The 25020-nt window shown below is 41.3% G+C and overlaps 1 protein-coding gene across 1 annotated transcript in view; it reads right to left on the reverse strand.

The window, feature by feature from the left end:
• The window catches only part of LOC149436365 (uncharacterized), a 101150-nt gene extending 84172 nt beyond the window's left edge, over positions 1-16978 (reverse strand). Inside the window, exon 1 of the mRNA XM_089661694.1 lies at positions 16919-16978. Coding sequence (XP_089517820.1) covers positions 16919-16978 — 60 coding nt within the window. The remainder of the gene's footprint in view (positions 1-16918) is intronic.
• Positions 16979-25020: the final 8042 nt, after the last annotated feature.

The raw sequence follows: 25020 nt of genomic DNA on the forward strand, positions 1-25020 counted from the left end.
AGCAGCTGTAAAAAACATCCAGTGTGCATGAGGATTTATACAATCTCGGGGGGATAACTTTTCATCTATTGATACAGTATAGCCTTTAGCATTATTTGCAAATGTCAAAACTCTATTAAACTAAATGGTTGCAACTATCTGTAATCTTAACACAATCTCACAATCTGTATAACACTAACCACACAGTTGGAATATATATGTGTGTGTGGATTGTTTGACTTGCCAAAACAATTTTCATGCTTTTTCACCAGTCATGTAATCCACAATCCCATCCAGATAACATAGCCAATCCAAAACTTTCTGAGTCAACTCTGCTGCCTTCTGTGACACCTGACACAAAGGTTATGATGGAAATAAATTGTCCAGTGAGCAGTTTGGAGGGGGACACGTAACATGAAGGTTCATATATATATATATATATATATATATATATATATATATATATATATATATCATTAAGCGGCTTACTGTTTATCTTAAGGTGGTTGTAAACCTGAGACATGGAATATGAACAATGTATATGCCTCTATAGTGTGTACTTGTCTCAATTAAGAGCACTAAGTGTCATTTCTGCCTACTATGTTGTTCCTTTGCTATGAGCACAAGTCACCTCTGAGAAGTTTTCCTGACACTAGACAAAAATGGTGACAGGGAGGGACCTTCAGCAGAGTGACAGTCTCAGCTCTGTTCCTGTCAGCCCTCAGAATTCTCCTCACTGAACTCTGCAGAGTGTCATTTCAGCTCTCAGTCCCCCTTTTTTTTTGAGCTCTCAGACAAGCTGCATTAGTTCAGCACTTTGAAGAGATGTAGAGAAGTGAAGACTGCAAATAGACAGGTACAACTTACAGTATGTAGGAGGATTTGTTTAATCTCTGTGTATCACCTGAGGCCAGTCACTTCACTGGGTATATGAAGGGTTTACAAGCATTTTAAATTCTAGTTGTTGCTCCAAAATTAAATGAAATGTTTTTATTTTCTACATCCCCGAACTTGTTGCTGATTTATGTATTGTTTAAACTTTTTATTGACACTTTTATTTTTTATTGCTCAATAATTTGACATGTATTCCATCTTCTGATACCCTGTACATCGATGTTACACAGTCTTGTTGTAAAACCTGAATTCTTTTATTAAATAAAGTTATAAAATGTTAAACTTGCTAGAACAAAATTGCTAAAACAAAACTGAGCTACAACCATTATAGTTTAACATTAAGGTGCTACATACATCAAACAATGTGTCCATGCAGATGGATCATGGAGCATTTTTGTGTACATAATCACATGAGATATCCCCTTCCCAAGCATTTTATGAAGGAGAGTTGATCAACCTTTGACAGAAAAACCTGTCCGCTTGCATCACTCTCCTGCCACTAATGATGGTTCTCTGGAGCTGTCATTGGGTTTATATACAAGAAATCAGGGATGTGCTGACATCACAATTTTAACATGGTCATATTTAGTCACTGATGACCCTTCCAAACAGCCCGTTGCATACATCCTGACCTTCAAAGTGAATTCTGCAGTGGGCCCCCTTCCTGCAGTCTTGCCCCCCCCCCATTGTGGCAAAACACCAAGCCCAGTCGCAGTGTGACTATTGCGACCCTGGAATAGTTTCACCACTGGTGTCAGTAGTTTTTATTTTTGTTATTTTATTGTTTTATTATTTTTTAACCATGTTATTTTATTTTATTTTACAACGTTATTTGTTATTTTTTTACAATTTTTAGAAGCCCCATTTGAGGACTTTGGTAAAATATCAGGGGTCTAAACAGACCTCTCATGTTTCCCCTTTGGGACAGAGAAAGGAGTCTGAGGACACAGACCTCAATCTCCATCTCTGCAACCTCAGCTGCACAGAATGAATGGACAGAAATAGCTTTGTATAGAGTTTCCTATTCATTCGTCACCTGAAGCATCAGGCCACTGACACTATTCATTAAGACAAGGCAGGGGCTATTAAAGAATACATTTCACTGCCCATTCCCTGCTCTCCATCCTGATCAGGTGGGGCCAGGGGGAGCACACAGTTGCCCAATCACAGCAGTAGGTGGATAGGAGGGGCGGCGAGGCAACATGTAGAGGATCCAATACCTTTTATTTTCCTCCTGCAGCTTCTGAAAGGCTGCAGGAGAAAAATGGGGGGCATCGGTTCCTTTATATACCGCCCCACCACTCCTACTATCCAGGTGTACAGGGTAGCCGCACTGACCCCTTAGAGCATGGGACCAGGACACAGTTGCAACCCATGTACTTATGCCCCTGGGGCCAGTGATTCCATTGGTTGTTAAAGACTTGGGCTGCATTCACCAGTACCATTAACATGCATTGACAGTGGGACACAGTGGCAGAACAGCCAAGGTTCAATCCAAACTTGTTCTCAGAACATTAACCTTAAAGCTCATCCCTTTCAAGCAGTATTAGGCCTGAATTTAAAAGCGGAAGTAGCCACATCAGTTCTAAAAGCCATAGGAATATTTACTCTTAAAAAAATATTAAAGTAAACCAATAAACTTTGCACAACTTGCATTGTGGCACAACAGTTAAATTGTATAGCTTGTAAGCTCCTTTTTTTTCACAGTATGAAACTACATTTCCATATACCTGAGCAGCATATTCCTGGTGATTTTGAAGTGTTTATTTCAGGCATTTTATAGGTATTTTACAAACATTTTTGCACACGTATCAAGCTTCATTTGTTTGTTTTCTGAGCTGGGTGAGGGGAGAACAGTTCTTTAGAAGGAGTGTTCTTCAGGCATAAAAATACAAGCAAAAATGTACAAAACGTGTGTATCTCTAATTTACAGGAGACCATTTTGAAGTCAATGGGCCAAAAAAGCCTCAAAAATCAAGTATGAATTGGGGATAAATGTTTAATGATATATGAAAACAATGCACAAAAACAATTCAAACCACAATTCCACATTCATGTATCCTTTTCCTCCTCCTCTTCGGCTAATCCAGTCACAGTCCCTCCAACTGGCTATATGAATTCAAAAGAATAATTTAATGCTATCCCCAGTGACTTCACAGAACTCTATTTTTTAAAACTGTTTAAGGTATCTGATGAAACTGAAGGAACAAATGTCCCCAAATCAGCCCATGCCCAGTATACCCTTTTGCAGAGTTTTTGGCCTCTAGCCCACCAGAGTGGATGGTACCCAGGCATCATTATTTTTCCAAAAATTAAATCCCCCAAGTCACCATTATTTTGCACAGAACTACATGCCTGCCCTCCACCAGCATGTGTAATACAATGAAGTAGAAGGAGACAGAGAAGAAATATAAGGTGGAGGATGCTGGCGGTGAGGAGAAGGGCTTAGGTTTTGGAAGTGGGGAGGAGGGTTAAGGTGCTGGTGGTAAGGAACAAAAAGGTTGGTGTGCTAACAATGAGGAGGATTTAGGTGTTGATGTTGAGGAGGAGGGTTGGAAAGGCTTCAAGGGGGATATTTTATTCCTCCCAAACCCTGGGATTTTTTCATGGATACCTTAGGGAGTTCAAAATGAGGCATTTTGAAGATTTGCTGTGAACTAACTCTTCACCCAGTGCCCTGATGGTGACCAACATGCTTTCGATCCTATGATCCTTGAAAGGTGTATTTTATTACCACAGCAGCCAGGCTTTTCTGCAGGCAGCACTCACCGACAGCTGCTGAACCACATGATTGCTGATTACATCAGAATACAAGGAGGTGGAGGATTTTGGATGCTGATGGTTGAGAGAAGGTGGTGTAAATGAAGCAGTCTTCTTTTATCCTTTAATTATAGTCAGATCGCTAGAGGCATAGCTTCATGGGGAAACCTACAGGCACAGGCTGCCTGCCTTTCCACAATACAGGAGGGGAAACTACAGAAAATGTACAGCTACCATACGTATAACAAAAATTAAGTGTGAAGTCTAATGGCCAAAAGCTACCCAACCTTTTACAGATCAGGTTTTTTTTGGGGGGGATGAGTTATATTCAGGGGTGGACTGACCATTTGGAAACTTGGGCACTGCCCGAGGGCCCGGGGTCAGTAGGGGGCCCCATGAGATGCCCCTGGTACCTTTTTCATAGGCTTTTTTGAGTTTGGGCAAGGACACAGGGGCCCCATGATCCCCTATTGCCCGGGGGCCCCATGAGTTGTCAGTCCACCCCTGGGTATATTTTATTTTTTTTATTTTATTTTGCAAGGGCCTTTTTATTTTGAGCATGCAAAGTGTACACTTGTTGTTGGCACTTTGAAAATGTCCCTTTTTTGAAGCATCTTAGCACATGCTTTTGCAGTAAACTCGTGTATACCAAAGCACCACATACTGAATTCATTGTCACCACATCCCTATTGTCATAGCTGCCATTAAAGTCAGTCAATCTTCTTTATTTACAAAAAAATAGGTCAGGCAGGCCTGAAGTAAGATGAAGAGTTTCTGCACGTGAAAGTCGTAGTTTTTTAAAATTTTATCTACATATTTACTTTTTTATATTTATATTCATCAAGAAAACATGGACAAGGACAGCAATACAAACTGGGGATTACCTGCTCCTGTTTCCTCTGAAGATGCTTTTTGATGTTGAAATGCATTGGGAGGGGCCATACCGGTGACATCTTTACACTCCACAGGTGGATGCTGGGGAAATACTGCAGTTGTGACTACATGCTGTTTTTAACCTACATTTGTAAGTACTTGTCTGTTTTAATAAAAGTGTATGTGAGTGGTTTACACTATGTGCTGAATCTGTTCCTCTCTACAAGTACCAATGCTGTCTGGCCTGATATGCTGATACATGGAGTCACTGAAGTTAATACAGATGGTTCACTGTGGTCATTGATGGATACCTGGATCCACCACGTGGATGATATTCACATTTACTGGACTGTTTGGTATCATTATCATTACAGACTTAAATGTATTTATTTGTTTATTTTCTGGATGCGCACTTATATGTATTTACCTATTATTTACAAACCTACTTATTTTATCATTTGAAATTTTTTTATTTTATTTTTCTGTTAAGGCTCTTTCACATGGATGTTTCGATCGGGTCCTCCTGCCCGTTTTTCAGGCAGACCTGATCAGAACCTCCATTCTCCTTTATGGAGCAGCGGGCATAAACAGACATGTGTTCGTTTACACCAACCAAAAAGGGACGGATGGGGAACCAATTCCCCTTCCGTCTGTCGGATCGGGTCAGATGATAATGGACAGTGTGCCCGTGCATGCACCAAGACTCCTTCCAACATGATGACATCACCCAAACTCCACCCTATATGTTATGTCCACTGACATCATCGGGAACACAAAGCTTTAGCAATAATAGATTCTTTCTAAACATCACTTTGATGGCAATATCTATAGCCACTCTTTTCCCCCCTGTCACTTTTCAATTTCCTGTATTCACCTATAGCCAGATACTATTTTCTGTTTCAATATAACAGATACTAATACAGGGCTCAAAATTTAAAATCCTGAGCTACTAGCCAGGACTTAAGAGCTACTCACCACCAGTTGCCCCACCCAACCCCTAACCTGTCCCGCCTCTAATTCCACCGCTAAACACGCCCTCGTAAATTATCTCATGAAATAGCACTGTTAAATGTTTAATGCAGAATGAAGGAAGGGAAGGAAGGGAGAAAGGAAATGGAAGGAAGGGAGAAAGGGGTGGAAAGAAGGGAGGAAGGAAGGTGAGGTGGAAAGAAGAGAGGGAGGAAGGGAGGGTGGATGGAAGGAAGGCAGAGAGGGAGGGAGGGGTGGAAGGAAGGAAGGAAGGAAGGAAAGTAAGAAGGAGGGAAGGAAGGGAGGGGTGGACGGAAGGGAGGGGTGGAAGGGAGGGAGGGAAGGAAAGAAGTAATGAAGGAAGGAAGGAAGGAAGGAAGGAAGGGGTGGGTGGAAGGAAGGAATGAAGGGAGTGGAGGGTGGCTGGAAGGAACGAAGGGAGAGGTATAAGGGAGGGGTGGAAGGAATGAAGGGAGTGGTGAAAGGAAGGAAGGGGTGGAAGGAAGGTTAGGAGGGAATGAAGGGGTGGGTGGAAAGAAGGGAGGGCTGGAAGGAAGGAAGGTAGGGGTGGAAAGAAGGATTGGAGGGAAGGAAGGGGAGAATGGAAGGATGGGAGGGGTGAAAGGAAAGAAGGGAGGGGTGGGTGGGGAGAAGAAAGGGACGGAAGGAAAGAAGGGGTGGAAGGAAGGGTGGGTGGAAGGAAGGAAGGGATGGATGGATGGGTGGGTGGGTGGAAGGAAGAAATAAAGGGATGGGTAGAAGGAAGGGGTGGATGGAAGGAAGGAAGGGATGGGTGGAAGGAAGGAAAGAAGGGAGAGGTGGGTGGGTGGAAGGAAGAAAGGGAGGGGTAAAAAAGGAAGGATCAGAGGGAAGAGGGGTGGGTCTAAGGAAGGAAGGGTTTGGTGGAAGGAAGGAAAGGAGGGAGGGGTGGGGGGAAGGAAGGGTGAGTGGAAGGAAAGAAGGGAGGGGTGGGTGGAAGGGGTGGGTGGAAGGAAGGGTGGGTGGAAAGAAGGGAGGAGTGGAAGGAAGAAAGGGGTGGGTGGAAGGAAGGAAGGGAGAGAGGTGAAGGAAGGAAGGGGTGGATGGAAGGAAGGAGTGGGTGGATGGAAGGAAGGGAGGGAGGGGTGGAAGGAAGGAAGGACTGGGTGGGCGGGTGGAAGGAAGGAAGTGAGGGTGGGTGGAAGAAAGGGAGGGAGGAGTGGAAGGAAGGAAGGTGTGGGTGGAAGGAAGGAAGGAAGGGAGGAAGGAAGGAAGGAAGGAAGGAAGGAAGGAAGGAAGGGAGGGAGGAGTGGAAGGAAGGAAGGGGTGGGTGGGTGTAAGAAAGGAAGGAAGGGAGGGGTGGAAGAAAGGAAGGGGTGGGTTCAAAGGATTGAAGGGGTGGATGGAAGAAAGGGATGGCGGGTGGAAGGAAGGGAGGGGTGGAAGGAAGGGAAGGAGGGGTGGAAGGAAGGAAGGTGTGGGTGGAAGGGAGGGGTGGAAGGAAGGAAGGAAGGAAGGAAGGAAGGGGTGGGTGAAAGGAAGGTAGGTCAGTCGGACTCACAAGCTCATTTAGAAGCTGTCGGCTGCTCTGTGTTCAGTTTCCCGCCCACAGATCCTCTGAAGCTGCATGGACTGAAGTGTGAGTGGGCACAGGGGGAGGCAGATCAGATCCACGGGAGGGAAGGGAGGAGAAGCGACTTCCAGCTGCTTCATTGAAAGACATACAGGAGATCGCTGCTTGTCACCGCTGCACAAAAGATCACACCTGATCATTCTGTTTCTTTCCTGGTCCCCCCCCCCCGTGCTCCTCAATGCCCAGCCCCTCCCCCCTATCCCCCGCACCAATAGGAGACTGGGCACTGAGGAACACAGCGGTTTTCAGCTGCTTCATTGAAAGCCATACAGGAGATTGCTGCTTGTCACCAGCCCCACTGCTGACCCTCCCACACACTGCTCGCCCACACCTTATTTCCACTCACCCAATGCGAGCAGGTGAGTGGATATTTCGAGAGCTGTACTAGTATACTCTATATGTCATATAGTGCCATCTGTGATGGCCGCGGCATCAGACCCCAGGCCTTCTTACCAACTTGTGACCGAAGGACTAGCTAATCTAAAACCGCGCTGCCACTTGCGTAACAATGCCACTCTCAGCTGCACCCTGCACAAAGATTTTAACAGCTCACTGGACCCCAATCTAGGTGCCAACATCCTGAGAGTGATCGTTACTGGGTCAGGTTAATTAAGCAAATAACCCTTCACACTGCCACCACCACCTTTTTACAGAGAAGGAGGAAACTCACAAATCTCAGCAGTAACTCTAGGATGTTTGAATAAGCGTCTGTATACACACTGTCACCGCAGACAGATGTATCCAGAGGTTTTAAAACACCCAGTAGCACTCTTCAGAAACAGGGATTCTTAGTTTGCATTAAAGAGCTTTAGAAACAATTCAACACTTTTCAGAAAATAGGATTTATTACTAAAAAGGTCAAAATGGTGCAATAAAAATATTTACAGAAAAGATGTAACATATATATATATATATATATATATATATATATAGAGAGAGAGAGAGAGAGAGAGAGAGCAATAACACAACAGAGAGATAACAGAAAGAAGTTTAAGAAGGTAGAATACTTGCAGAAGTCCTGGTTTAAGCAGCGTTCAAGTGTCCGAACAAAAGGGTGTCTTTTCTCCCAAAGTTGGTTCCTGATGTTAAAAGCGCAAATCTCTTCATCTTCTCTCTCCAGGCATGACAGCCTGTTTTCTAGGAACCCAGCAGGGGGTGTCTAATGAAGCCAAGGGCCAATCACCTCATTTGGAGAGGGGGTTTAGGCGGAGACCCAGGTTAGGACCAAATCCCTCCCAAGTTTATACCATGGGCAATAACCTTCCATAGGTGCATGCAGCAGCCTAGCCACTGGCAGGTTAATATGCAGAATGATATTCTGAACGTCCAGATATCAATTATGACATATCTGGCTGTGACGGTTAAAGAGATATTGCTTTCTGCTCTCTGGTAGACGTCTAGGGGTGTGAAGTATCAGGTGACTCGTATTAAACTGACCTATCTGAATATATGCTTTGATTTATTGTACCTTGTTCCTGCCGGGATTTATGAAATTGTATGAAAAAGTGGTTTCAAGTGGGATGTATGTTTTACTGTCACTCCGGAATGCTTTCATGTCCAGTGACTGATTGGTTTATAGCTTTATGACCAGGCCAAGGCAAGGGTCTGGCAGACTTCATGGAACCAGCTAATTGGGTTTACAACCATGAAGCATATCCAGCTGTGCCCGATGCCCTTGTGACCCCAGCATACACACACACCACATGCCATTCAAAAAAAAGGGAGGGGGACTGATTTGGAGGGAGAATGACATTTTCAGTGTATGATCCAAATTATGGTTGTCATTGTCCATATCTGTGCGCACAATTATCACACCATCTATTTTCCATTTTACAGTGCTACACTGTCTATATGAATTTATTTTGCTATAAAATGTCTATGAAATCCAAAACAGTAATTCAAATATTTTAAACTTTACTTTTATTAGCAAAGTTTTGGATACACTCTTTTTATATTGATGGCTAGTGTTTACGATAATAACTTGTGATAGTGAAATAAAGGTCATTGTTTAGGCACTTTGTGCTATGGGGTGACAGCACTCTGCCCCTGTCTCCCACAATCTCCTGCCTGTAAATCTCATTGTCTGTCTAAAAAATGCCCCTATAATTAAGAATTATGCCCTGTGAAAAAACACACGCAGCATGGTTTCAATGTAGTGCATGTGGACAGGGACATGCTGGATAGAATCTGCAGGACATTTACATCATTAGGATATAAAAATCCTTCCCTCCACCTACCCCAAAATTATCCACTCCACCCACTCCATACAGGGCCAGCCAGTGCCTAGAAACTCCACTGATCTGTCCCTATGCACTTTATCAGCAGCACTACCTGTTTTCCTTGTAAGTTGTCAATATGTCGACTGGAAATCCAACCATTTATATATTACAGGTACTTATATAGCGCCGTCAATTTACACAGTGCTTTGCATATATATTGTACATTCACATCAGTCCCTGCCTTCAAGAGACGTACAATCTAAGGTCCCTAACTTACATTCATACATACACATACTAGGGCCAATTTTGACAGGAGCCAATGTACCTACCGGCATGTCTTTGGAGTGTGAGAGGAAACCCATGCAGGCACAGGGAGAACATGCAAACTCCAGGCAGGAGTTTGCGTAGCAAACCAACAACTCTAGTACTGCCAGGCGGAAGTGCTAACCACTTAGCCACTGTGCTGCCCATAGTGAGGGGTCTGAGCTTGCAGAATAATAAAAATGTGTTTGTGATTATAAAATCATATAAAATCTATTTAAGAAAAACAAATGAAAGGAGATATTAGTTAAAAGTATTCACTCTGCTGCCACAAACTCTTGTGGACAATCCTTAACCACTTCCCGACCGGCCGTTGTATATAAACGGCCGGACGGTGGCACTGCAGGGTCGGGTGGTCGTCTATAAACGGCCTCCCCGCACCCTGCTTGTGCGCACTCCCTGGGAGCGCGCAGCACCGCGATCCGGTGCCCGCTGTGTGCTCCGGACACAGTGAAACACCGATCGTCGGACGGGACCTCTGTACGAGGTCCCGATCATGTGATCACTGATTGGCCAATCAGTGATCACATACAAAGTAGTAAGCAAGATGTCACTTCTGACATCATTGCTTACTATGTGTGAAATCTGTGAATGATCACAGAGGTCACATGGTACAAGGCGATTCACAAAAGCCTTGTACCATGTGACAAGCTGTGACCAATCACAGCTCACTCAGTTCTTCTCAATGAGTGCAAGAATGCACACAGAGAGAAAGAGAAATGATTGCTTTTACATCCTATATGGGTGTAAAAGCAATCAGTGTAAAAAAAAAAAAAAAATCTTCATCACCCCTCACAAGTAGTACAGTGTCACCATGGTGACACTGTACTGCTAGGGTGACAGTATGTAAAAAAAAAAATAAAAAAAAAAATAATTAGAGATGAGCGAATTTTTCAAAAATTCGATTCGGCTGATTCGGCGAATTCCAGGAAGAAATTTGATTCGATGCGAATTAATTCGCTACGAAGTTAACTTATAAAAAGGGTTTCTAGGCTTCAGAGAGCCTTTAAATTAGTGCAGAACACTGTACCTTTAATTTAAATGCCCTTGGAGATGAGGAAGGAGAAGGAGAAGGAGAAGGAGAAGGAGAAGGATGAGAAGAAGGAGAAGGAGAAGGATGAGAAGAAGGATGAGAAGAAGGAGAAGGAGAAGGAGGAGAAGGAGAAGGATGAGAAGAAGGAGAAGGATGAGAAGGATGAGAAGAAGGAGAAGGAGAAGGATGAGAAGAAGGAGAAGGAGAAGGATGAGAAGAAGGAGAAGGATGAGAAGAAGGAGAAGGATGAGAAGAAGGATGAGAAGAAGGATGAGAAGAAGGAGAAGGATGAGAAGAAGGACAGTTCTGTGACAGTTTCTGTCTATTTCTGACAGTTCTGTGACATTCACTCCATACAGCGGTTTCAACCGCTGTATGGAGGGAATGTCCCAGAACTGTCAGAAATAGTCTATTTCTGACAGTTCTGGGACATGTATGGAGTGAATGTCCCAGAACTGTCAGAAATAGTCTATTTCTGACAGTTGTGGGACATTCCCTCCATACAGCGGTTTCAACCGCTGTATGGAGGGAATGTCCCAGAACTGTCATAAATAGTCTATTTCTGACAGTTGTGGGACATTCACTCCATACAGCGGTTTCAACCGCTGTATGGAGGGAATGTCCCAGAACTGTCATAAATAGTCTATTTCTGACAGTTGTGGGACATTCACTCCATACAGCGGTTTCAACCGCTGTATGGAGGGAATGTCCCAGAACTGTCATAAATAGTCTATTTCTGACAGTTCTGGGACATTCACTCCATACAGCGGTTGAAACATTGTATCTATTTGTTTCCATAAATGGATCCATTTATGGAAACAAATAGATACAATGTTTCAACCGCTGTATGGAGGGAATGTCCCAGAACTGTCAGAAATAGTCTATCTCTGACAGTTGTGGGACATTCACTCCATACAGCGGTTTCAACCGCTGTATGGAGGGAATGTCCCAGAACTGTCATAAATAGTCTATTTCTGACAGTTCTGGGACATTCACTCCATACAGCGGTTGAAACATTGTATCTATTTGTTTCCATAAATGACATTCTGCAGATACACTTAGAGGAGCTCTGCAGATACACTTTTTGCCGGCTTGGAATTATTCTTATTTTCATCCTACTTCTTCTTCTTCTTCTTCATCCTCATCCTCATCCTCATCCTTTACTTCTTCTTCTGAGGATGAGGATGAGGATGAAGAAGAAGTAGGATGAAAATAAGATTAATTCCAAGCCGGCAAAAAGTGTATGTGCAGAGCTTCTCTAAGTGTATCTGCAGAGCTCCTCTAGGTGTATCTGCAGAATAGAGGAACTCTGCACATACACTTTTTGCCGGCTTGGAATTATTCTTATTTTCATCCTACTTTTTCTTCTTCATCCTCATCCTCTTCTTCTTCTTCTGAGGATGAGGATGAAGAAGAAGAAGAAGAAGTAGGATGAAAATAAGATTAATTCCAAGCCGGCAAAAAGTGTATGTGCAGAGCTCCTCTAAGTGTATCTGCAGAGCTCCTCTAAGTGTATCTGCAGAATAGAGGAACTCTGCACATACACTTTTTGCCGGCTTGGAATTATTCTTATTTTCATCCTACTTCTTCTTCTTCTTCTTCTTCATCCTCATCCTCATCCTCTTCTTCTTCTTCTGAGGATGAGGATGAGGATGAAGAAGAAGAAGAAGAAGTAGGATGAAAATAAGATTAATTCCAAGCCGGCAAAAAGTGTATGTGCAGAGCTCCTCTAAGTGTATGTGCAGAGCTCCTCTAAGTGTATCTGCAGAATAGAGGAACTCTGCACATACACTTTTTGCCGGCTTGGAATTATTCTTATTTTCATCCTACTTCTTCTTCTTCTTCTTCATCCTCATCCTCTTCTTCTTCTTCTGAGGATGAGGATGAGGATGAAGAAGAAGAAGAAGAAGTAGGATGAAAATAAGATTAATTCCAAGCCGGCAAAAAGTGTATGTGCAGAGCTCCTCTAAGTGTATCTGCAGAGCTCCTCTAAGTGTATCTGCAGAATAGAGGAACTCTGCACATACACTTTTTGCCGGCTTGGAATTATTCTTATTTTCATCCTACTTCTTCTTCTTCATCCTCATCCTCTTCTTCTTCTGAGGATGAGGATGAGGATGAAGAAGAAGAAGAAGAAGTAGGATGAAAATAAGATTAATTCCAAGCCGGCAAAAAGTGTATGTGCAGAGCTCCTCTAAGTGTATCTGCAGAGCTCCTCTAAGTGTATCTGCAGAATAGAGGAACTCTGCACATACACTTTTTGCCGGCTTGGAATTATTCTTATTTTCATCCTACTTCTTCTTCCTCATCCTCATCCTCTTCTTCTGAGGATGAGGATGAGGATGAAGAAGTAGAAGAAGAAGAAGAAGTAGGATGAAAATAAGAATTCCAAACCGGCAAAAAGTGTATGTGCAGAGTTCCTCTATTTCTGACAGTTCTCTGACAGCTTCTTCACATGTACAGCGGTTGAAACATCTGTATCCTAAATGGAAACTAATAGATACAATGTTTCAACCGCTGTACATGTGTTCCTTCTGTCAGAGAACTGTCAGAAATAGCGGAGCTCTCTGCAGGGACACTTTTGCCGGCTGATCGGGAAAAATCCGATTCGCGCACCCGAAGTAGGCAAATATTCGGATTCGACGCAAATCGAATTTTTCCTGAAATTCGTATCGAATTCCGGTTCGCCTGGTTCGATTCGCTCATCTCTAATAATAATATAAAAAAATAAAATAAAAATGTAAAAAAAAATGTTTAAAAATTATAATTTTTGCTTATAAACTAATTTGGATTTTTTTTTTTTACTAAAAAGATAACAGAATAAATTTTGGCTAAGATTTATGATGAAATATTATTTATTTGCAAAATTTTATAAAAAAACACTTTTTTTCAAAATTTTTGGACATTTCATTTACATAGCAAAAAAAATACAAATCCCACTGGTGAATAAATACCACCAAAATAAAGCTTTATCTATCTCAAAAAAATGGTAAAAAATTCATTTGGGTACAGTGTTGCATGACCGCGCAATTGTCATTCAAAGTGTGATAGCGCTAAAAGCTGAAAATTGCCCTGGTCAGGAAGGGGGTAAAAGTGTCCGGTCTGGAAGTGGTTAAAGTCAAACACACAGGGTCCCTTTAACTAGCTGGGATGGGCTATAGTGGAGGATTAAACTCTCCCCTTCAAGACAGCCAGATGAAGGAAATATTGCAATTTAGAGATAGAAAAAGAAAGTTCTTTGCTTATATTAAAAAATAAAGGTATTTATTAAAAACTATACATGGCCACAGAGTTTTGAAACCCTAAATGGAATTTCAAATGTGTCTTGATATACCGTAATATTAAATGTTTTTCTATCGTTAAAACTTAAATAATATAGTACAAAAAATATATTGCCATATCATTAATAATATAATAGATGCACTTCCTCAGGAAGAACAAAACCATATTTGCCATATGATGTGTGAGTCTGATGAATGTCAGCGGCTCGGGACAGTTTGAGAAATCTGGTGAGGATTCTCTGCCAGTTGTTTCATTTTTTTTATATTTATACTACTATATATAAATAATTTTAGCAAACATTTGCCATTTTTGTAGTGTTATGTACACAATTTTTAAAATGCATTTATTTTATTTGTGAATAACATGAATGATAAAATTTGCCAGTGTAAATTATAGTGAGTATTTATCTGCAGTGCTTCATTTTCTCAACAAAGTTTTCTATCACTGGTAAAAACTGTAAAAATATATATTTTATTCTATATTCTACTTCTTGTTAACCGCTTCCTCTCCGCCCTACAGCAGAAATACTGCTACAGGGCAGCAAGGGGGCGCAAAATCACTTATGTATATATGTGATTTTGCAGTTCTGGGTAGGGAGTGCACGCGAGCCACGCATGCACCCTATCTGTGCCTTCATTCACGGTCTCGGCTGTCAATCGCCGGGTCATGGCCAGTGATTACTTGCCGGCACCCGGTAATCGCCGAGTATTACCGACGTGGGAGAGAACTGTATGTAAACAATACAGTTCTCTCCCCTGTTAGCTCCTGCACACTGCTTTGTATGACTCTGCATAGCAGAGCCATACAAAGCACTGTCCTTACAGTGGAAAGCACACACACAGCATACTGTGAAACAGCACACAGTTAAACCTTTGATCACCCCAGATGTTAACCCCTTTCTGCCTAGTGCCATTAGTACAGTGTCAGTGCTTTTTATTAGCACTGATCACTGTATTGGTGTCACTGGGGATGTCAGTGACACCAAGTCAGTTCCCCCCAGTGTCAGAATGCGCTCTGCAGTCCTGCTATAAGTCACTGATTGCCGCCATTACCAGTAAAAATTTTTTTTAAAAAATTCCAGTATATATACCGCCATTTGTAAACGCTATAACTGTCATGTAAACCAATTAATTTACACGTATTGGGATCTTTTTTTTAGCAACGACATGTAGCAAAATACATTTTGCCCTAAATTTATGCCAAAATTTGATTTTTAAAATTTTTTACTGAACATGTTTAATAGCAAAAAATCAAAAATATAGTATTTTTCTCAAAAATGTTGGTCTTTTTTTGTTTATAGCACAAAAAATAAAAAACGCACAGGTGATCAAATACCACCAAAAGAAAGCTCTGTGGGAAAAAAAAGGACAGAAATTTAATTTGGGTTGTACAATTGTCAGTTAAAGTAATGCAGCGCCGTAACGCAAAAAATGGCCTGGTCAAAAATGGCCTGGTCAGGAAGGGGGGTAAATCCTCTGGAGGGCAAGTGGTTAACATACATAGGGGGACATTTAGCAAGAAAAGTATCAAAATATTTAGAAACAGCAAGCTGAAAACAGATTTGCAAAAATTTGAGACAGATTCATAAATGAAGATGAGACAGACTCTCAATCCCAGCGCATACATAATGCAAATATTGGCGGGTCAGATTTTATTCTGTTGCAGTGGCACATTAAAGCAACAGATTCAATTTATGAATGATACTGTATCATATTATATCTCATAGTTCCTTTTTAGCACTGCCATGCTGTGGGGCAAAAGTGTCTGCTACAGAGACTAAAAGTACAGCTAACCCAGAAAGTAGCAGAGTGATCTTCCTAAGTAGAAGACGTGTGTGCATGACTATGGCTCTCCAAAAATTGCAAATCCTTTGGTTGATAAAATAGTGAAGTTGTGTGTAGATTAGCTTTGTATTTAGCTATTTGCTAAATTAGCTGGACTTCTACCTAAATTGCACAAAAGGGGCCCGCAGGTCATCTTTTTTTAAGATCATATAATATATAACTATAGCTAAAATACTGCAGCTTACCAGGATAAATTACACACACTGTTTATGAATTTTACACTTGTATTGCTGGAATTCAGTGAAAAGATTTTATGAATTGTAATGATTAGAACATTTTCCACATTTGCAAGAGATTAGTGGAAAGGTATATAGGTGAAGAGAGAATGCCATTAAATAGGTGCCATGTTTTCACTGCAGCTGTTACAGCTCCACACCCAATTTCCACAAATGCTCTCACTAATAAAAGCAACATGTTTACATTTTAACACATTTTACTACTTTGTGAAACCTCACCTCTTTTTATAACAAGGAGGCACAGTGTGCAGGAAGGAGAAAGGATTGTTAATTCCAGAAGTAGAACAAATTATACACCCAAAACATCTGCATAGACAGAATTACCTTGCTGAAACATACATTTGAAAGGGCAGCATGATGGCGTGGGGGTTAGCACTGTGTCCTCGTAGCATTTGGATTCCATTCCTATCAGAATAACTATCTTCATGGACCTTATATATTTGTCCAAAATCTGCGGTGCTTTGCCACAAAATCCGAGCTGATAAATTTGTTTCTGGTTAAATTGGTCATAATACATAACTGTAAAATATGATTCTGAGCTCAATTAAGGGCAAACAGGGATCAAATGGTATATGAACTCTGAAAAGTTACCATGCTAGCACTGTATAAATAATAAATAAAATAGTATAAAGTTATAAATGAATAAATAAATGTGGTATACTGTGTCACAAGGTTGTTTTAATACTTCCCTACTAAGCCTACCTATATGACATTTAATCATAATAACTTGGCTTGTGAATTGAATAGCAAGCATACCCTAATGACTGCAGATTTTTCCAAAATCCCAAAATACTCTAAAGCACAAATATTGACTTCAGTCATTAAGATAAACTAACTCCAAATTTAACTAAAATAAAATACTGCTTACAAGTATAAACTGCAGGCAGTACACATACCTGCAGCCCCTTCAGTGAATCTGCTCTGTCCAGATCCTTGACCTTTCTGACTAGAGTCATCCTATCTTTAGCATTGGAATCTCATGTGTATTGTATATCTAATGACTGCCATAAGCTTGCTCGTTCTTATGTACCTTGATTTATTATACTTTTGTACAATTTCAATAAACGCAACTGTTAAAAAAAGAGAGTCATCCTATTATAGTTATGGCTAATAGAAATCTCTAGGGAAGCAGGAGGCAGTGATCAAGTCCTGAAAGAGTGACAGGGTCATTATAAGGACTTGACCAACCTTCTCAAACCTTTTGTGTATCATTATTGGCTCATCTCTGTAACATCCCTGTTAATTTACAGACAGTGTGTAAAAAATGTCTGCTTTGCTCCTGTCAATTATTGTCCACTGGATAGGAGCAAGTGTTCTTCAAAATCTTCCCTTGTCAGCCAGTTGACTCAAGGGGGTTTATTTACTAAAGCTGGAGAGTCCAAAATCAGACTCCCTTCTGCATAGAAACCAATCAGCTTCTAACTTCAGCTTGTTCAATGAAGCTTTGGCAATGAAACCTGGAAGCTGATTGGTTTCTATGCAGAAGGGAGTCTGATTTTGGACTCTCCAGCTTTAGTAAATAAACCCCAAGGTGACTGCACAACCTGAGTCAGCCTTAGCAATGGTAACCCCCCAGCCTCCTGGCTACCTTGCAACTGCCTTTGCTACCAATTCTACATGCACAGACATGCTGTAACTTCACCCTCATTTCCCACTGCCACACTGGACTCTTGCCAGGTGGGAGAATAGAAGAGGAATGCTAGCAACTGTCTGTGAGATCAAAGCTCTGCAGGTCCAGGAAATAACCCTTAATTGTAGATAACATAATATAGAGGAGTTTGGAGTTAGAGATACATGAGAGGAGAAACGAATTACAAACAGTTTGGCGCCAGGCTAAATATGATTAACTTGCAAAAGGCTTCCAAGCAATAAAGAGAAAGTCCAGAGTCCCAGGCATCTTCTTTGCATAACCTCTGCCTTACAATGAGCATCATTTAGCACCAATGCGCCCCCACTAAACCACAATCCCCCTCTTTCCCCCCATTTTACACCAATTTATGCCCCCTTACACACACAGACACACCATTGCTTTTTTCCACTGACAACAGGACATATTTTTCTATTCCCTGATTACCAATGGCAGACATTTCTTCCTTCCACTGACCTTTGATGTCATGACCACCAGTGCTGAGCAATTTTTCCTTCCATTTACCATAGAATTTAGGTAATTTTTTTCTCCCACCAACAAGCAATAAAAGGGTCACCATGACATTCCTAAGTGCTTGTAGGTAGGTTGCCTATATTAGGTAGATAGACAGCTGGCTGGCCCAGGCCGGGAAAGGGGTTAATTGTCTGTAATTTTTTCCCAGTCTTTTTTTGGAACTAGCCTACCCATCCTGTGATATATATAAGTAGGAGGTAAGGCTGGGGACAGGGGCTGTTAGCTCCTGCTTAATCAGGGTACCGCAATTCCATAAGCTGTGGTGCAGGACCACTGGACCTTGCAGTCCTCCTGAAGATACCAGAGAATTCTACAGTATAGACTTTGCCAGAAATGGACTGCCACCTATTGAGGTATGCTTGGGCCACTTAGTTAGCGTTAGAGAATGGTGTCACAAATGTTCATGTCAGACTGTGCTAAATTCATTGTTAAATAAAGTTGCCTCAACTGTTCTTAGCCTGGTTTGAAGTTACTTAAAGGGGTACATGATGGTTCATGGTATGAAGGAAGACCACTACTTAACTCAGCGAGACAAGGCAGAGGACGAATGCAGTTACTATGGGTAACTGAAACTAGTGCAAGTGTACATTAGCCAGTTATTTGCATGGTACCTGGCTTGGGTGAGGTGTTCTCCAGTAGCGCTTGGGTTGGGGTGCTGACTTCCTCTGTTCTTCAAGCAGCCTAGCAGCATGGTATGGGGGAGAGGAAAGAGTTAATGAGGAACAAGCACGAGGTCCACGCAGGTGTTCAACAGGACCCCATTCTGTCAATGGGAGTGAGGTGGCACAGGTATGGTGCCTGGTGGAGAGGGCCTGGGCATGCAATGTCCCTCCTCAATGTGACATTAATCAGTAAGGTATGTAAGGACACAGTACGACATATCCACAGGGAAACTCTGTACATTTACTACTTGTATGGCTCATCTCTAAGTTAAAGTACCACCATAAGGTTGATTTGAATTGAATATGGCCATTGATGAGCATGAACACACATCCAAAGGTACCCCATGTGCATGGGTGAGTGACCCCCCCACCACTATATGACAAGCCCACCTCCTCACAATATGGGGTAGTCGGAGCAGCTTGGCCAGCCCCCAAATGCTGAATGTTATACATTATGCTGTACATTACAAATGACCGTTCGTTAGTTAGTAAGTTCCTTCTGACTAAAGAGGTTATTGTCACAACACATGCTAGTTGCGATGCAGTTTCTAACCGTTTTGTAGTTCTTCTTTAAAGTAGGCTCAAAGTGTTAGTGCATTGTCCTTATTCTGTTTTTTATGTTAAAAATTAACCTTTAGGTTTATGTGCATTTGCTAAACTCTCTGTTGTGGTTCAGTAATTAAAGGCTAAGTTCACCCTACAGGAAAAAAATAATACATGCACATATTTTAGCAGAAAAAAATTGTGCATTTTTTTTTCTATAGTAAGCTCCAAAGCATTGCACACCAGATTAGTGTATCACAAGTGCAATGTCAGGCTCCTGCAGACACTTCCTCCAACTTCCTTGCCTCTCTGTTAGAAAGCTGGAGGAAGTGTTAATGAACTACAAGGGAGCTCATCAGTGCCCCCGTAGTTTATTGAGAACTCACATCCCTCTCTATACATGTGCAGTAACTACCCTACATGCAGCTCCAGCTCATCATTCTTGGTGCTGTGTGCTATATCTGTCATAGCAGAGCAGAGAACTGATCGCTTGTGTCCCTTTGTTAATTAGGAACAACATTTGCTTAAATTTTATCCTATAAAAAGTAGTGCAAGCATTTGTTACCACCTCACCCCCTTCCCTTCTCTAATATGCCTTATATGCTAAAATATAAACTATGAAAATGAATTAAGAATAATTAATGAACAAAATTAATACATTGAATGTGTTGGGAGTTTGACATTTTTTCATGGCATTTGGCTGCTGCCTCTATCTCCCTGCACATTGAAGTGGCTTTAAAGGTTTAAGGTTTTTTGCCTTTTCCTATATGAAGGTAAAAAAAACCTTCTGTGTCACAGGATCCCCCATCTCCCCAGTCTTCCATTGGCTCCCGCTGCTGTCAATCAAATCCAGTGATGAATGGGAGGGCAAGGCTCCGAGCCACACTGTCTGTGTCTATAGATACAGAGAGTGTGGCTTCGAATCGAGCCCACAGCTTCCTATGTTGGCACATGCATAAGAGGAGGAACAAAGAGCACTGGCGGGGGACCCCAGAAGAGGAGGATCGGGGCTTCTCTGTACAAAACCATTACACAGAGCAGGTAAATATGACATTTTTAATATTTTTAAAAAAATTGAGGTTTACAATAAGTTTAAACCTGCAGCAGTTTTCTTTCCTACCTCCCTTTGTCAAAGTATCTTTAAATTTAGTAAATAAAGCACAAAAATGTTCATACAGAAAAAAACCTATTCCAAAGAAAAAGTTCAGAATATAAGTAGTAAAAAGAAAATATATGTAAATTGGTTAATTTTGCTAAAGTAATGCCATGTATTTTCTACAATGCAGACTTTATGAGTGGCTTAGTCATAATGTATGCCTGTGATATAATTCACATTGAAGAGGATGATTTTTTGCATAACTTGTCAGTAAGCTTTACAATACTCATTTGTTAAAACAACTTTTATTCTGGAATCAAAACACAGCAAAAAAAAAAAAAAAAAAAAAAAGGAAAAAGGTTTACATGGAAAGTAATAGTGTGAAACATTCAGAGAGCTGATGAATTTTGCACATTGTGCTGCATAATCTGTTCATAAAATTTATTGTTAGCATTTTTTGCAGTAAAATGTGGAAATTATGGTAAAAGTACAGGAAATTAATATGAATTTCTAAAATTATATTTGCAATAAAGTAAAATGCCTCACCATATTGTGTTTAAACATATTTAAATTATTATATTTCCTTTGTACTGGATTAGCACATTTTATAAAACAGTATTTCAGAATATCTGAGAGAAAATACCACTGGTTAATTGCTGACATGCTGGAAACCAGTGCTTACACCAGTGCTAAATATTAATTTGGTGTATATCTGCAGAACGTACTGTATGTATATCTAATGATAAGGTTAGCTGGCTCAAGCGGAATATAAGTATGCATCATGTGTACAAGTGAAAAGAAGTGCATATGAAAAACTGTTCATAAAGGAAACCCACTTGTATTTGCAATTATGACCTTTAAGGGGGCACCCATTGAAAAAACAGTGATTAGATCAGGTATCATTTTGACCACTTAGATTGTCATTTTTATACAAAAACATGTGCAGATCATATAACATATGTACTGCATGCCATGTATTATAGATAAAAGAAAAAATATTTGTTGTAACTGCTTATAAAGTATTAGCTGGAGTTTGCCTTCAATTGCTAGTGCATCTAACATTCCCCTCTCCCCAGACTGACAATGCTGCTGTCCAAAGGCACCCGTGGGCAACTTCATCCAGAGTGGGGGTACTCTAATCACGGAGATATGTTACTGGCCAGATCACCAAGTGAAAACAGAGGGAAAAAAGACTAAAAAAGAAAACGAATGCAGTCATCACATCTAATGACTGGTAAACTGCAATTATGGTTTCACCACTTTAATGAATGAGGTGAGGCTTTTCTGAGTTTAGATTAACCATAAGCGAGCAAAAATCCTGTTTTTTTTATTTTCCCTGAAAACGATTGGGTATTCTTAGCAAAGTGAATTTTAATTTAGCTTCACAAACATTGACAAAACTGAAAGTGAAAATTAATTTTGCAATGTTAGTATGCTCTGCTCCTTTAGTAAATCTGCCCTATAGATTTTTATTACAAAAGTAGCAGTCCTTTGGTGCAAATAAAACTAAGGCTCCCATCAGCCTCTCAATGAAGGCTCAGAACCTTTCTGGCCAAACAGTTGCTGTATTACACAAGGAAGAAACCAGGCATAGGCTAACCATTTATTACACTAAATTAGAGTTCTTGTACAGTATGGCGAGGCAGTTAATGTAGATTTAATTAGGCTTCGACAAGAATCCTAATTCCCATGCTTAAATCATTATAATTGTGCAGATTTATCTTTGAAAGGTTTATATTTATCAGAACTACAACTTTTTAGTGTATATTTATGTAGCACTACCCTCGTGAGGGCCATTGTAGAATGACGGTCCCCTTAGGTTGCCCTGACCTTGCAAGCCTCCTGACACCTCCAACACCCTGCGTTCAGACATAATGCACAAGTAGTCACGATTTCAAGACACCAAATTGCAGTAAACAACTGAGTATTTACTAATGGTTTTAGACAGGTAAAGCAAATACTTCTTAACCACTTGCCCTCCTGAGGATTTAGCCCCCTTCCTGACTAGGCCATTTTTTGTCTTACGGCGCTGTTACTTTAACTGATGATTGCGCGGTCATGCTGTACCCAAATTAAACTTATGCCCTTTTTTATCCACGAATTGAGCTTTCTTTCAGTGGTATTTGATCGCCTGTGTGTTTTTTACTTTTTGAGCTATAAAATAAAAAGGCCATCAATTTGGAGAAAAAAACTATATATTTGACTTTTTGCTATTAAACCTGTCCAAAAATCAAATTGCATCATAAATTCTGGCCAAAATGTATTCTGCTACATGTCTTTGCTAAAAAAAAATCCCAATACGTGTAAATTAATTGGTTTACATGAAAGATATAGAGTTTGCAAATGGCGGTATAGATACTGGAATTTTTTTTTTTTACTAGTAATGGCGGCGATCAGTGACTTATAACGAGACTGCGACGGACATTCTGACACTGAGGGGAACTGACTTGGTGTCACTGACATCCCCAGTGACAACATTACAGTTATCAGTGCTAAAAAAAAGCACTGACACTGTACTAATGGCTCTGGGCGATCAAAGGGTTAACTGTGTGCAGGGAGTGCTTTACTAGGGGGCAGTGTCTGTATGCTTCCCTGTAAGCACACTGCTTTGGATGGCTGTGCTGTGCACAGCCATCCAAAGCAGTGTGCCCAAACTGAAAGGGAGGAGAACTGTTAGTAAACAAAACAGTCCTCCTCCCCATCGGAGATCCTCGGTAATCACCGGGTGCTGGGAAGTAATCACCGGCCGGGACCCAGTAATTGACAGCCACGGCCGCGAATGGCGGTGCGGATAGGACGTGCATGTTTCGCGCGTGCCCCCTACCCAGAAATGCTAAATCACGTATATATACGTGATTTTGCACACCCGTGCAGCCCTGCAGCAGTATTTCTGCTATAGAGCAGTCGGGAAGTGGTTAAGGCAGTAGCAAGCAGTAGTGAACACAACATGTCAATAGTATTTCAAATATAATCAAGGAGAACCTTTGACCTCAGGTATGAAAAGGAGGAGAAAGACCTTTCTTCGGTGTCAGACTGCTTCCTTAGAAACCTGATGACACCGGCACAAAATTATAAACACTCTTTGGGAGAGCTAGATATGTAATATATGCTATGCACAAATTCTAAATAGAGTTCCCTTTTAATATAAACACCTAGCTGAAGCACGTAGACTTTGGCTTGAAGAGTAGTAAAGGGAGTCTTGATGGAACGGGTGTCCTGAATATCCTGCTAGTGCAATAGAGCCCAGTGGGATTGTTGTACAATGTCGTACAGCGATCCCTGATAATGCAGGTGAATGGCTCCAGTAAATGTGACAGAATTGCAATCAGACATATGGTAAAGATGTCCCTAGTGAAAAGTGTACACAGTGTGGGCTTCAGCCCTCTCACCAACCCTGATGACACTGCGGCTCAAGGGATTCCAGATGTCCTGGAGAGGCTCCTGCAGAATCAGCACCCAGCTTAGGGAAATCAGGCTTAGCCCCATGTAACACTGGAACTCCGATGTGACTGTGGTCGTGATGCTGCTAATTCGCCTCCAGACAGTCATTCTGCTCACAGGAAGCTGGGACTGATGATCTGCTTGTGAGCATGTATCACTCTCACTGGAGATCCTCCACACCGTCCAGACCTCAGAGCCTGCTCAACTTTCACAACCAGCCAGGTCCCCCTTCTTAGCTTCAGCCAGTGGTCCCAAGAGAAAGCACTTCCTGTGGGGTCTGACCTATATATCCTCTCCCAGCATTCTACTTCCTCTTCCAGCCAGCTGGAACTTGTAGTTCACAACTGTATTAGTCCCTCTGCAAATCCTTCCTTCCAAACTACATGTCCCACAATCCTTGGCTTTTTTGTTGTGCCCTCCTCTCTCTCTGTGCCTCTGCACCATATATGTCACTACCACAGGTAAACACAAGAGGGAGCGCAAGCTCAGCATAGTTCTTATTATGAATGTCTTGAGATAGCACTGGTAAGCTAGCCAGCACTGGGCTACATTTCCACCCATTACTTAGGTTTACTTCTGCACAACATAGATGAGCCAGTTTTGGAAGAGTAGTGTTTAGAGGCAAAAAAAAAAAAAATACAACACTTGCACATTCAGGAAACAAGCGTTTGGTCATAAAAAAATATGCCTTAAGTTGCCTAAACACAAGTAAATGCATATGAACGTTAGGCGCATTTAGCGATTGACCGTTCATTAATTCCAGTGCCCAGAATAAATGAATATTCTGGTTAATAGAATGAATGAGCATCCAATCACATGCCTAAATGCTTTGGAAAATGCAGCTTTAGGTGTATTTTATTAAGCTTCCTGAAGTCTTGGAGATTCTTTCCTTATTCTGATATCACCTTCTTGGTCACCAAGAATTAAGGAGATACCGTAGGTGAAACTGGGAAATGAGTAAAAATTAGGAATTTGTCAAATAGGTTATAGATATCTTTAACCGGTTCCGCACCGCACTATAGCAGAAATACTGCTACAGGGCAGCATGAGTGAGCAAACTCACATACATATATATATGTGTGATTTTTCAGTTCC

This window comes from Staurois parvus, unplaced genomic scaffold (genome assembly GCF_062004578.1).
Source record: "Staurois parvus isolate SC_StPar_1 unplaced genomic scaffold, SC_StPar_1.0 ptg001370l, whole genome shotgun sequence".
Classification (NCBI taxonomy): domain Eukaryota; kingdom Metazoa; phylum Chordata; class Amphibia; order Anura; family Ranidae; genus Staurois; species Staurois parvus.